The sequence below is a fragment of the Prenolepis imparis genome, unplaced genomic scaffold (genome assembly GCF_030444845.1).
Source record: "Prenolepis imparis isolate NDT839.2.m4 unplaced genomic scaffold, iyPreImpa1.0 SCAF_3, whole genome shotgun sequence".
NCBI classification, from domain to species: domain Eukaryota; kingdom Metazoa; phylum Arthropoda; class Insecta; order Hymenoptera; family Formicidae; genus Prenolepis; species Prenolepis imparis.
This window is the reverse complement of record NW_028141161.1, coordinates 4381475-4397176: the sequence shown is the minus strand read 5'-3', so window position 1 is coordinate 4397176 and position 15702 is coordinate 4381475. Positions and strand designations below refer to the sequence as shown.

General features: G+C 34.6%; 1 protein-coding gene across 1 annotated transcript in view; it reads left to right on the top strand.

Annotated features, from left to right (window-relative positions):
* LOC145934299 (uncharacterized) overlaps positions 1 to 15174 on the top strand; it is a 31243-nt gene extending 16069 nt beyond the window's left edge. Inside the window, exons 3-4 of the mRNA XM_083034661.1 lie at positions 14805 to 15005; positions 15158 to 15174. Of these exons, the coding sequence (XP_082890787.1) occupies positions 14805 to 15005; positions 15158 to 15174 (218 nt within the window). The remainder of the gene's footprint in view (positions 1 to 14804; positions 15006 to 15157) is intronic.
* Positions 15175 to 15702: the final 528 nt, after the last annotated feature.

The window sequence follows — 15702 nt, the reverse complement described above, 5'->3', positions numbered from 1 at the left end:
GCCACCCAAAAGCCAACACCACCGGTACTATCCTCGGCATTACCCGAGAAGCAAACAAAATTGCTCCTGGAGGAAGTGAAGTGTCCTGAGCCTCTGTAATGGGTCTCAGCTAGACCAGTGATGTCAATATTACTTCTCATGAGTTCGTCTTCGAGAATGCTGAGCTTACCCACTGTCAGGAGGCCTCTGACGTTCCATGTTGCCAGGCGATATTTGTGGCGCATCCTAAAGGTGTCATCAGTAGCAAATTTCACACAAGAAGCCTGATGGCCACACCTCTTATGCCCGGTCACCAATTTCACACTGTCCCCCCCGGACGAGGAGCAGCGCCGATTGCCAGTCGGAGAGCGAAGCCTTCCATCCGAGGCCCCACCGTCGCTTACTTTATTCATCTCATGAGTTTCTCTTGGGATTTCCATGTGGAATCTTAATGCAGTGGTTTCCCCTTGCCTTCTGCATCCTCATGCCGTTGACCAGTACTAGTTCTTCCGCCTTTAGGAATGATTTCTCCTCCCTAGGGCAAGGGGGTGCCCTGATCCTTGTTGACTCCTCCACCCGAAGCTGTTGGTCGACAAGGGGTGACTACTTGGCCGGCAGTCGTTCGGTTGGTGCTCCTTTTAGTCGCCTTTTACGACACGCAGGAAGGGCGTTGGGGGTATTCTAGCCCGCCCCCACACAGCATCCCTAACTTAATATCTTTGGTGCTCTTCTCTTGCGCTTTTCTAGCAGTCTCTTGATCTTGCACTCGCTTTGCTAGCAGTCTCTGGATAAATTTGCAATAGGGAAACAATTCTACGTGTGTTTGTATAGGATCGTCTCCCGGTTGCCAGTTCATTATACCTCCGCCGCAATAGAAACAATTGGTACTGTCGCCAGTGTCGCCTAAATATGTCCAGCCTGCGGCCGCCAGATCTTCACCGCTCTGATTCCATTTTTCCTGATACTTTAAGAAAGTGTTTAATCTATACTCGTACATGGCATATTCGGGACGCATAGCGCCTATTAGATCGCCGGACTTAACCCGGTGGAAGCAATCCGTGTTTTCGAAGTAGACCTCGATTGTCTCATCAAGCTCATCCGAGGAGAAATTGGATGCGTCCAATCGATATATCTCGCTATCTTTGGGTACGCGTGTATCGCAAGATGTCGGATGGAAGTTTAATGGAACGTTTTCGCAAGGTATATGGCGAACCATTCTACAATTCGGGGAAAATCGTTTGTGCTCTTTAAACGGATCTGCACACCAGCCGGACATCTCGACGTGACAATCGAAACATTTCATTTTATCATCTTCCCCGGTGTAATAGAACCCGGCGGCTGCGAGTAGCTTGGGAAGATTTTTCTCGTCTTCCGGCACAGTCCATGCGCGCAAGCTTTTTAATCTAACGTTTTCGCACCGGTTAGGATCCTCTGTCAACATTCTGATCTTATTCATCATTGTAATATCTGCCATAGTAATAGAATATACGATCCTCGTTTAATAATTCCGCTACCTCAACGAAGAAATATCCTTTTGTTACAAATCTGAAGATGAAATTTTGACAGATCCACTTCTGACAGATAGGTCTATAACAGGACGCACGTCGGCGATTTTACATTGACACGGTGTCTTCGAAAAATAATATTTGGAGGGTTGTATAATGTCCTTAACGTGCTATATGTATGTTAATCAGCACATTTTTGTTCAAGATTTCCACTTCGAGAAGAGCCGGTTCAGCTGACACGCACCTCAATTATTATACTGAGCACTAGTATATTTCTTTGGCGAAATTATGTAAAGTCTCCGCACACACAGTTTCGATGATAATAAGTTGAAAAAAGGAGAGGTAATGCCAAAGCAGACGCGGATTGGTCTATTGAAATTGTCGTAGGGGTTGTTAGGAAGTGTCGAATAATACTTTGCCACATATTTACGTGTGACTTCTTTAAGGCTGGATTTTTTTAGCAATATACATGGTCTTCAAGTTGGTTTGCAGATTTTTTTAACTTATTTTTTCTGTCTGCCTCCTTATTATATGGACACGTACAAAAATGGTATGGTATCGCATTTTTGCGTAGTTACTTCCGTCCAGCAACAACTTGTACATTAATTGAAATGAACCTGAAATATAAAAAAAACATTTAAAGATTGAGAAATAGGACAAATATAGATTACAAACACTAGCTATTGATAAAAACTCTATTCCCTTTACAGCTAAAAATAAACTAATGGATATTAATTCTATCATTCACCTCACAAATTCTTTGTGAAGCTGTGGGTCGCCAATCGGAGCTCCTCCCAAGAGCGCGGCTATCCATTTTTGCCGGCAGTCTGCAGTTACTGGGAATTAAATACCGCGTAACCTTTGTTGCTATTGTTGGTGCACCAATTTGCAGCACAATTCGTTCGCATAATAAGTGTAAATTCTGTGCATAAAAATGCGACAATTAATGCAAAGCATTTAATGAAAAAATGAAAATAATTTATTAAATAAACCAATATAATAAATAAACGTGAAAAAAAATAATAAAAAGACGTCAAAATAAAAATGTACTAACCTCTAAAAGAACTGCAATGACAACATTACACATGTGAAATTCAACATGGCAGCTATTTTGACACAATTTACTCTGACCAATCAGCGAAATTTTACGATCACGTGATCATTGGCGCATCTCTGTTTACTAGCTCCGTAAAGTTAGCCGGACCACATTGATTTTTTAATAATTTAAACTATCTAATCGTTTGGTGGTCGTTTGGTAATGATTGGTAGCGTAATTAAAACATTTGGCGGTTAATCGTTTTTTTTTAATTAAATAATTAAAATTTTGATGTAAAGTTAGCCGAACATTTTTATTTGTAGTCTAATCGACTTAAATAAGAGCTTATTTGATGCAGAATCGTTAGATGGTCACGAATGCATTCTTTTCAACGTTTGGTGGTCCATAGTTCATCCAATAAATCAAAAAAATCATGTGCGGTAAAATGGCGGAGATGACTGTAAAATTAGCCGTACCAATATATTATTTTTCAAGCAATTTTGTTCAAATTGGTCTTAATTGAAAGAAAATCGTTTGGTGGTGATTGGTAGTCTAATTAAAACATTTGGTTGTTAATCGTTCTTTTTTAATTAAGTAATTAAAATTTTGAGTAAAGTTAGCCGAACATTTTTATTTGTAGTCTAATCGACTTAAATAAGAGCTTATTCAATGCAGAATCGTTAGGTGGTCACGAATGCATTCTTTTCAACGTTTGGTGGTCCATAGTTCATCCAATAAACCAAAAAAATCATGTGCGGTAAAATGGCGGAGATGACTGTAAAATTAGCCGTACCAATATATTATTTTTCAAGCAATTTTGTTCAAATTGATCTTAATTGAAAGAAAATCGTTTGGTGGTGATTGGTAGTCTAATTAAAACATTCGATGGTTAATCGTTCTTTTTTAATTAAGTAATTAAAATTTTGATGTAAAGTTAGCCGAACATTTTTATTTGTTGTCTAATCGACTTAAATAAGAGCTTATTCGATGCAGAATCGTTAGGTGGTCACGAATGCATTCTTTTCAACGTTTGGTGGTCCATGGTTTATCCAATAAATCAAAAAAATCATGTGCGGTAAAATGGCGGAGATGATTGTAAAATTAGCCGTACTAATATATTATTTTTCAAGCAATTTTGTTCAAATTGATCTTAATTGAAAGAAAATCGTTTGGTGGTGATTGGTAGCCTAATTAAAACATTTGGTGGTTAATTATTAGGTTATCGCGATTACAAATTCTTCTGACATTCAACTGATACATTGTGGACTCGGCCTAAGAATCTCGATAGAGACTCTAGAAATTCTCTATTCGATAACCAATCACTACGTCTGACAAACATTTTGTCATATGAATGTAATATCAGCCTTAGGGTCATTCCACAATAGGTTGCAAATGTTCTCGTTGCCAGTTGACAATTGTGGATTGACCAATCAGCTGATAAGTTGCTTTACTCTGATTGGTCAATCCACAATTGTCAACTGGCAACGAGAACATTTGCAACCTATTGTGGAATGACCCTAAGGCTGATATTACATTCATATGACAAAATGTTTGTCAGACGTAGCGATTGGTTATCGAATAGAGAATTTCTAGAGTCTCTATCGAGATTCTTAGGCCGAATCCACAATGTATCAGTTGAATGTCAGAAGAATTTGTAATCGCGATAATCTAATAATTAAACACCAAATGTTTTAATTAGGCTACCAATCACCACCAAACGATTTTCTTTCAATTAAGACCAATTTGAACAAAATTGTTTGAAAAATAATATATTGGTACGGCTAATTTTACAATCATCTCCGCCATTTTACCGCACATTATTTTTTTGATTTATTGGATGAACTATGGACCACCAAACGTTGAAAAGAATGCACTCGTGACCACCTAACGATTCTGCATCGAATAAGCTCTTATTTAAGTCGATTAGACTACAAATAAAAATGTTCGGCTAACTTTACATCAAAATTTTAATTATTTAATTTTAAAAAAACGATTAACCACCAAATGTTTTAATTACGCTACCAATCATTACCAAACGACCACCAAACGATTAGATAGTTTAAATTATTAAAAAATCAATGTGGTCCGGCTAACTTTATGGAGCTCTGTTTACTATAGGGTCTCTACTAAAACTTATACGAGATAGATAGCGCATCGCGCGGCGCATAGCGGTAAACAAAAGAACTAACGACTACTTAATGCTATTATATAAATTTTGACATATATAACTATTATATTGTCATAATAAAACGAAATGTAACACGCAATATAACACGAATGTACAAGGTTATATACACGTGAAGGCTCATTCAGACAGGACGCGTCAAGCGTCAAGCAGCGAGCAGCAACCAATAAGCGAGGCAATATTTTTTACGCCATTGCTAATATTACCTCGCTTATTGGTTGTTGAATGGTTGATGCTCGCTGCTTGACGCTTGACGCGTCCTGTCTGAATGAGCCTTTAGTAGTAATTTCCTACTCATATATTATTACAGCTATATAACATTAATGTAACACGTAAATAACATGTTATATAACTTTCTTAAAAATTATATAATACTTACATAACATGTATAAAAATTAGTTGTAATTTCCCACTTATACAAAATTGCAGTAAAATATAACAAATATAGAGAGCGCGGTATAAAACTGTATATGTTATACGTGTAAATATGAAGGTTAGGCGTATGTATGTATATGTATATGCGTATATGACAAAAGTACTTACAATTAGTTCAATGTAATTAAATAATAAAATAATAAAATTTAAATAATTTATTTTATATTTTTTTTTAAATTTAAATAATATTCTTTTATATTATTTTTTTTTTAATTATTTTATAAAGTTTTTATTAAAAATTAAAAATTTTATTTATATAAAAATAGTAAACTTTACAGCCTAAATATTATAATATTATGAGCGATTTTCTCTCATTCGGACATTTATTTGTCCGCTTTCTAAGTTTTCGATTAGTTTAATATCTGAATTCTCTGTTGGGCACAGATGTCTATACACTACTAGATTGCTAACCTCGGCAAAATAGGTGAGGCTCGTAGGATATCCGGTTTCGGCCATGACACATCGCAACAAAATGGCCATTCGCGCTTTTTTCTATACACGTTAATACCTTAGAACATGGCCGGCAACTTAATAAAATTCCGAGTGTGGAGTTCTGCTATCGGTTAAGTTAGGTCGAAAGGGGGGAGGGGGGAGGGGGAGAGCAAAAAAACTGTAACAATATTCTTATTCTTTGATTTATCGAACCAATTGAAAAATCAATGAAATATATGACAATATTATAGTAATATATATATATATATATATATATATATATTAGTGCAAGACAAGTTTAAATTTTTATAGAATTCATATCAATAAATAAAATTTATCTTATCTTTTATTGCTGTTTACTATTGCAAACGTTGATCGTCGAATTGCATTTGCGCATATAAATCTATTTGCAAGTTCGTCCAAATCTAAATTTTCAGTTACATTGCGATGAACGTGGAGGATTGCGATGCTATTTAAGCGACTTTGCCACATCGTTGATCTTAAATACGTTTTTAACCTTCGCAAAGTTGAAAACGACCGCTCAGCAGTGCATGACGTTGTCGGGATTGTGAGCAAAATCCTAATTAATTTGGAAAACTCACTAATCAATTCACATAGAGGCAAATTTTCTTTTAAAAATTTTACGACATCTTTCAAAGTAGTAATTGCGACTTTCCTTTGTTTGACAATGTCAAGAAACATGTCACGATGAAGTTTCAATTTTTCTTCCTCAAAGTCATCTTTGTAAAATTCTACAATAGGAGTCGAATCACTGACTTTACATGTAATAAAACTTTCGCATATATTTAAAAATGTCATTGTTTCGGAATTAAATCTTTCTTTTAATGAAAAAATCAATTGATCGTTTATTTCATTAAAATTCTTTTGATAATATTCGTCAACAGATTTAAATACGTGGACATCTGCTGTTTCAAAACGTTTCGGAGCTCTACGAGTGCGAGGCAATTTAGGTTCTTTTAAATTTAGTTTTTTTGCTTCATTTGTCGCTTTTTCCCATAAGGCATCGAAACCAGATTGTCTTATTTCTACAAGACACTCTAATATGGGTTTTACTTTTTCATGTGATTCATACAAATTTAAATCAGTTTTTTGTAATTGCGTATTTAAAATTTCAATTTTCTCCAATGCTTGGATAGAATTTAGTAAGCAGAAATAAAATTTGAAACTTTCTAAATATTTTAAAAATCCATTAGCTTTATTGCTAACTTCTGATTTGTTTGTAGATATTTCATCAAAAAATAACAACATTTGCTCATAGTTAGTAGCCAATGTTTTTAAAGATTTCACTCTTATACACCATCTATAAAAAATTAAATATTTAATTAATTTCTAAAATCTAGCAATATTGACAAAGAATTTGGAAAAAAAAAGAAATGTTTTGTTCAATGTAATTAATTAAAATGTAAAAATATTTACAATAAAAAGATGCTAAGATTCTTAAATCAACATCCATAACTTTAAATTATTATTATTAAGGCTCTTCCGTATTAAAATACAAATATATAAGTGATAGACCTTAAGAGCCAACGCGGATGTTGATGCGTATTCTAACGAAATTTAATTTTTCGCTGGAATTAAATTAATTGTGCACAGGGCACGAATTTTTACTACTTGGTATACTGCCAAGTCTTTTCTTGTATGGAATAATCTCATACTTGAGATTTTTATTCCATACATCTCCTCTAACCCCCCTAAAGAATTGGATTAGGGGGGTTAGAGGAGATGTATGGAATAAAAATCTCAAGTATGAGATTATTCCATACAAGAAAAGACTTGGCAGTATACCAAGTAGTAAAAATTCGTGCCCTGTGCACAATTAATTTAATTCCAGCGAAAAATTAAATTTCGTTAGAATACGCATCAACATCCGCGTTGGCTCTTAAGGTCTATCACTTATATATTTGTATTTTAAATTATTATTTTGTGCGTAATTTAGTTTTTTTACTCATTTTATTATAGATTATAAATATAATTAATAGAGTAATACCTTGTTGGACAAAACGGTGATAGAGTCGGTAGATTTTCCTCCCATGTCGCCTGTAAATCTTTAAATAATGCAATTCGTTTTGGAAAATCGCGAATAAAGGTTATCATATCTTTGGCTACTCCAAGAAAGTTGTTAATCATTTCTATGTTCTTCATAGCATCTTGAGCGACCAGATTTAACGTATGTGCCGTACAATGAACAAAAAGAGCTCTTGATTCCATCTTTCTAATTAGTGTTTGTACACCAGAACATTTTCCGCTCATGTTTGCGGCGCCGTCAAAACATTGCCCTCTTAATTTCGTAACATCTGACCCATATCGTAATAAGACATCTCTTATGATATTTAGAAGCATTTCCGATTTTGTGTTACTAGTTTCATAAAAACCTAAGAATATTTCTTTTATAATGAAATCCGGCAATGTAATTCGAAAGTTAATAGAAACTTGTTCTAATCTGGATATATCCGATGTTTCATCCACAATAATAGCATAATATTGCGCGGATTTTATTTCTGTTATATATACGTTTATGACTGCATGTGCCATCATCTCCAACATTTCATTCACGTAATCGTGATGCAACCACTTATAACTACCTGCTGGCTTACTTAGCCACCATTTTAATTCTGGGACGTCTTCAGCTCTCATTTTCAAAAATGTGATAAGATTTGAATATTCATCATTATTGTTTCCTCAGAAGGCTATACCTTGTTGTGCTAAAACACTTACAGTGCTAAATATCTTTAGTAATGCGACTCGAGAATCAGCCATTTCTTTAGCTTTTGCATGAGAAATATACTCAACAATAGACTTATCTTGTAAGTTTTGTAATGCTACAAATGATTTTCTATGAAAACTGCTTGTTTCATGCTTATTAAAACGATCTAGCGCATTTTTCCAACAATTAAAGCCATTCGTGACAAATGATTCGGAGCGTATAGCACGGCTATCTAAATTTGATGATAGATTTTTGCTCACTGCTTCTGAGCATACTTTACAGATTGCTTTACCCTATGAATTAAATTCTAGCCATTTGTATAGGTTTTGCCATCTTGCAAAAGATAATGGTTTTTTTTTACCTATAAAATAACAATATATTGTTTACGTTTTTTCTAAATACTTTTAATTTTAAGACAATTTTATAATTAATGCATCTAAATAAGATTTCGATATTATTTTTTAATATTTAATTTTTTAATTAATAATTATAATTAAATTCTAATATTTTAATACTATAAAAATGTTATATCAGAGAGAAGAATGAGAGGCGCCACGCCGTCATTTTTCGTACGACGCTTTTTCTAGGCCGCACACTAGCGTCACGTACATCCATTTTACGGTCGCCCGGAACTACATGGCCACATCCACTTTCGATGTCGATAAAAGAGCTAAGTTTGATTCATGTCCGTGCTGTACATCCACAATTTTTTGGTTCGTGTCCGTGCTACATCCACAATTTTATAGATCAGAATATGTCCCGCATAAAAATGTGATTAAAGTTAATTAACTTTGTTAACTGCGCGATTTTTCAGTCAAATATATACTATAAACATCAATATATGCTATTAATGAAATAATTATATATGATATGCACATGTAAAATATGTTATTCTCGTAATATATAAAAAACAGAGATAAAATAAATTATATACTTAAATAATGAACTAAATATAGAGTTTTTTAAAGGAAAAAGAATTGAAATAATAAATAAAAAAATAAAAAAATAATAAATTTAATATATTATAAAATATTTTTCATAAAATGTTGTCAGTAAAATAATTTTGGCGAAACAAATACTTGTGTACATATAGGCACATGCGCACGCACACTGACTCTGAATAAGAAAAATTTTCCGTTACTACATATAGATGTGTGGCAGGATAGAGGAGGGAGAAGGAATAAATATCGCGAGTCAAGTTACACTCGCTGTCTTCGCTTGACGATCTCGAGAGAAGTACACGTTTTATTTTGTCGTGCTTCGCTGTTTTTGTCCGTAACGGATTTTACACGCAATTATATATCTATAAAGGATTTTTTTTTATTAGTTTTTGTGTTATGTAACGTGTGTCGTTTTTTATGCGTATACGTGCAAAATATTTAGCTTTTATTAAAAACTTAATATATAAAAAAATAATTATAGTAAAAGTAAATAGCTTTATAAAAGTAAATAATTATTTTAAAAAATGTCAAATCAGTGCCGAATAACTTCGTTTTATGATAATTGCATGTATAAGGACTGTACGAGTTCGAGATTGCATGGAAAACGTTTATATAGATTCCCGCTGCAGACGGATGAAAGATATCATTTATGGATACGTAACAGTGATAACTTTTCATCATTTGTATATCATTTAATTGTATAAATTCTGCCGTATTTTGTACTTTTATTTTTTATTGTATTGATCTTGTTTTATAATACAATCACTCACTATATATGTAATATAAATTTTACATATATTTTTTAATATAAAATATATTTAATATTTATTAATATTTTAATATTTAATATTTTTTTATTATTTTGTTACATAATAATTATTATTTTAAATGTATTTATATATATGTCCAAATTACACGATAATTTTTTAAAAGTTTTTTCAAAAAATATTTAGCAATAACATATTAATATATATTATATATATGAATTAACAAGAGTGTTTCGAATATAAGCATTCTTTTATATAAATATAATTGCTAAGCAGATTTATATGAACTTTCTTATCTTAATGAATCTTACAAAATTATTATTTATATAAATGTGATATAATTAATAAGTAACAATGTAGGCTCCCTGCATTGATAAATTACAAATTCAAAAGGAGGCTATATGGAGCCACGCGTAGGGTGTAGGTACGCAGATATTAAAAACAAATTTGTTGGAATAACAAATTTATTGAATCTAAACGTTTCGGTCCTTTCTTTGGACCTTCTTCAGTAAATTTAATACAATAAATAATAATGGGGAATCTACATACTACCGCACGTAGCGCAAAAGCCGTGAGCCCCCCCTATCGATATCCCATTAGATAGACAAAGTGACATAATATGTCATGAGGTACTCAAAAGTGGACTCTAATGACGAGTATAGTGAGGAATTTCCGAAAGGGGGCTCACTCTTACTCACACACTCATCCATCGCACGTTCACACGACCGTACGCGGACGCGCCCGACGCACGAGTGAAGAAGATATTCGTTTTGATGCTATTTATAAGGCGCCCTACCACGGCTCATAGCCTGTTATCGAAGTCAATGTCAAACAATGTGTGGAATTTATTTCTCCTTCTCTCTCTCTCTCTCTCCCTCTCCCCCTCCCTCTCCCTCCCACTCTCTCCCTCTCTCTCCCCCCTCTCTCTCCCTTTCCCCCCTCCGTCTCTCTCCCTCTATCCCTATCCCCCCTTTCCTCTCGCTTCCCCCCCTTTTCTCTATCTCCCTCTCTCAAACATACGATGTATGGAGATTAATGTTACAAATGATTTATGGCTCTCTAAAGGAATTCGATAACAACTAAACGAAGACCGTCTTTCAAGAAATTTGAGGCATATTTGTCACAACAGATATATATGCTTGACTTAGACACTCTGTGTCTTCTTGTCGGTTTAGGCCATTTATCTGGCGCCTGATAAACAGCATCTCTGAAACAAGTCTCTTCCTTAGAAACGGTTCCTCATCCAAGATCTCAACGTTATCCCAATCAAATTCGTGGTTATTCAGTCTGTGATCCGTGATCACGGATTTTTGCGCGGTGTTTCTTTTTATGTGATTTCTGTGCTCCCTAATGCGTGTTCTCAACTGCCTGCTGGTCTGACCGACATAAGAGGCATTACAATTTTGACATGAAATTTTGTATACAACGTTATTATGCCAGTCTTTCTGCAGTGTGTCTTTATGCACGCGGATAAACGAGCGTAACTTATTCAAATCTGTGTAGGACATTTTTACATCTAGATCACGGACCACATGGCTAAACCGCTCGGACCATTTGGGTATGTATGGGACATTAAAATATGCAACGCGAGCCGAATTAGTATCAGGTGTTCTGTTAGCGTCACCTGAATTATTATTTTTATTTCTCGCAAACAAAGTCCTAAGCCTTTCGTGAAATGTTTCAAAAATCAGTTGTAATGCATACCCATTATCACGTAACACCCCAATGACCAATTCGAGGTTCTTTTGGTGATATCTTGGATGTGATAACCAGAAAGCCCTATCTATTAGGCCAAATATTGTGCCTCTCTTGTGGCAGAGAGGGTGACAGGAGTAATAATTCAGATATCTTCCCGAAAATGTTGGTTTATGATACCAATCAAATTCAACGTATCCCCGGTTTAGAATGAATGTAACATCCAAAAAATCGAGTCTATTGCCCTCCTTTTCCAAAGTAAACTGTAATCTATTATGACACGCGTTAAACTGTCTTAGTATCTCCTGGCTCGTCCTGGGAGGGACGGCCAACGCGATATCATCAACATAGCGTACGTAGATCGGGAGTTCAAAAGGAAGGTCTCCTATCACCCTGCTCTCCAAATCGCGCATGGTTAAATCAGCTACTATGGGAGACAGCGGAGAACCCATGGGCGCTCCGAAGGTTTGTTGATAGATTATGCCATCAAAGGTGAAAAAAGTTGAGTGAAGAACAAGCCGGACTGCCCCCAAAAATTCCACGCGTGGTATCGTACAGTTATTTTCTATGAAATTCCACCTCGCGGCTATGCCGTCGACTGCCAAATCCAATGGGACGTTAGTGAATAGAGAGACCACATCCAGTGAAATAAGTTCACAATTATCACCAACGTAAGTTCCATCGAGTTTGTTGACCAGTCGAAAGCTATTCTCCACATGACTGTCCGCCGCCGGGACCGACTTGTATATGATTTTGTGGAGAAACGTCGCAAGACGGTGCAGCGGCGTGTTCAGTAAGGAGACGATGATTCGCAGGGGGCAGCCCGACTTGTGAATCTTAGGGAGCCCATAGGCTCTCGGCAGTACTCCCTCCGAACAATTCAACGACCTGTATGTCGTATCGGATATATAATCTAAGTTTTTCCACCTTGTAAGCAATTCATGCAAACTGTTGATAATTCTTCTGGTGGAATCCTTCTTTACTCTAATGTAAGTATTTGTATCACCAAGGAGGACTTTCATCTTGTCCAAATAAGATGTCTTTTCTAAAGCGACTGTTATATTGCCCTTATCGGCTCGCGTAAAAATGATATTAGGATTATCGCGTATAAACGTTCTCGCTGCTAGGGACGCGCCCGAGAGCTCCTTATCAAACAAAGATTCTTCAGGGTTGCAACTGGTCAACTTGTTAACAATTGCCGACGACCTCTGGCGAACCAAAGGCCGAACGCCAACTTCCACTCTGTCGATACTATATTCTATACTTTTGATAAATTCCATAAGAACTCGATCTTTATTCTTACTTGGCAAACAAAAGTTGTCGCCCAGTTGCAAAACTCCCTGTATTTCTAATGGAATATCTGTTGAGGAAAGGTTTTTAAACCACTTCTCCCTGATGTGCAAAGGGGAGACTGTGTGGTTGTCAAAGGATAAGGGGTTCAAGTTAATAGTAAAGGAGGAGGAAGTAGAAGGAGCGTTTAGAGGTGTGAAGGAAAATTCGGAACCCCCGGACGGTCGCGCACGACGCCCGTTAAACGGGATCAATGACGCGCCAAGATTAACTCCTCCCTGCTGATCACGTGCCACAGAAAAATATTGGACTGGACGAATATTAGCTCTAATCAATCGTTCTTTTTTGGCAATGAGCCAATTTAATTTCTTATCCAGTCTGCTACTTTCACTCACAAAGTGGAAACGAAGAGACCTGTTTTGTCTAGCAAAAAACTCATTGCAGATGGTGATTGGTAGTGCGCGCGCGACGCTACGTGCCAGTCTGCAACTATGCGTACGCATCGCCTGAATACGCCTATGAGCATTACAGATCTCTACGTGTGTCATACTTTTGGTAAACCGATCAATAATATGATTCAACTTATTTATTGATCTAAAATGGTACAGATTGTTTTTGTAGCATGCACCTCGTTCTAAGTGCGGCGGTGTAATGTTGTAGTTGAGGCAACTTTTTAGAAATTTAATCCCCAATCTAAATTTTGAAATAGACTTCTGTAAGTCTATCCACTTCTTCATACGCGTGGCTCCATATAGCCTCCTTTTGAATTTGTGATATAATTAATCTATTAGATTTTTATCTCTAAAAATATATGTATATATTAAAAATAATTTTTTTGTTATATCTGACATATACTATGCTATCTATATGCGATGATTTATGAAATATTATTTTAGTTTCTACTCCATAGAATTATTTTTATCAAAAATTTTTTATGGATAACTGAAAAACAATGATATATCATATTTATGTTATGGTCGGCTTTTTATTTGCGATCTATCGTTTGTTTGAACCAATACGCATGTGTATTGAGATACCGCCAACCATGCGCGTGCGGTACAGTGAACAGCGGCACGCGGCACGAGGCACAAGGCACAATAGCCCCACGAGCCACGAGCCGCACGAGTCACAATACAAGCAGCATCCAGCAGTACGATTCACGTTGAGTCGGCGAGTAATCGCAATGATAAGTACAGCATATCTCTATAAAGTATAATTATTATATATATATATATGTATATATATATACCTATATATATATTCAATTCCTTGAGCAAACAAAAATCTGAATTATCAAAAGGTTATTATCGAAAAGCAAATAAAACAAAAAAAATAAAAATCTTATTCGCTCTCATGTTCATTTCATTCGATTTTTATAATAAACCATTGACAAAATTAAAGTAAAAACTGTAGTTAAAACTAATAAAGTCGACAATAAGTCGAGGATTATTAATTTGATGGAACGTTGTAATCTCAATTCGAGATACCGTGCCGAAAAATTAGAAATTAATTTTCGGGCTTGGCTCTGTGGCCGATTTTAAGAATCACATTTTAGTTATTAAAAACTAATAAACTATAGTATTCACAATTTTGTCAATGGCTCATTAAAGTGAAATAAAAACGAGAGCGAATAAGATTTATATTTTTTTCTTTTATTAATTTTTGATAATAATAAGCCTTTCGAAAATTTAGATTTGGTTGCTCAAGGGATTTAATTAGTCATAATCTTTTATCGACATAAAATGAGACATACTTTTTTTACTAGGCATTTTTAGTTTACAGTAATTTATATATTTTTTCCAAATTTTTGTTAGGAAACAATGTCTGGGTCCACGACGTCGACGGCGGTGCCGACGGCAACATTGACATCGACGGCAACATCGACATCGACGGCGGTGTCGGCGGCAGCATCAACGATAACATCGGCATCGTCAACGGCGGTGCCGGCGACAGCGTCGACGTCGACATCGTCGTCGGTGGAGGCGGCGACGGGAGGAGAATTAATGACATTAAGTGTAAGTAATTTTATATATTTCATTTAAAAATGCATTATATATTTTATATATAATAATACACATTATATATAAAATATATAATGCATATTATATATAATATTTTATATCAAAATAGAAGATTTTATTAGAATTATATTTTAAATACATTTCAGTATTAGAGAACGCGTAAAACATTTTTTTAAATAACAATTTCTTTTAAGTCACATATATTACACATGTCTTTCTGGTTTTAATTAATATTATTTATGCTATAATTATTTGTTGTTATTAATTTAAAGAAATAAATCTTTTAAAATAATTATTACAATTTTTCTGCTTTTTTTATTATAGAAATTTTATTGATAATATATGAGCTTTTTCGATTAATGTATACTTTAGATATTTTGTATAAATTGCCAATTTCTTTAAGTATCGACTTGTTAAATTATATTAATAATATTTTACATACGCCAGCAATGCAAGAAATAATTATACCATATTTATAATTTTACAAGTCGATACAACTAAATGATAGCAAAAGCAAACTTCTGTCATTAGCTGGTATAATTGTTATATAATTATATAACTTGGAAATGCTAAATTACTTTTCTGCGAGCAACATATAATAAAATCTAAGACAACATATTTTATATGTTTTTATTTATACATGTCAATACATTTGTTAGGTGTCTTTTTATATTTATTATAATATATTTTT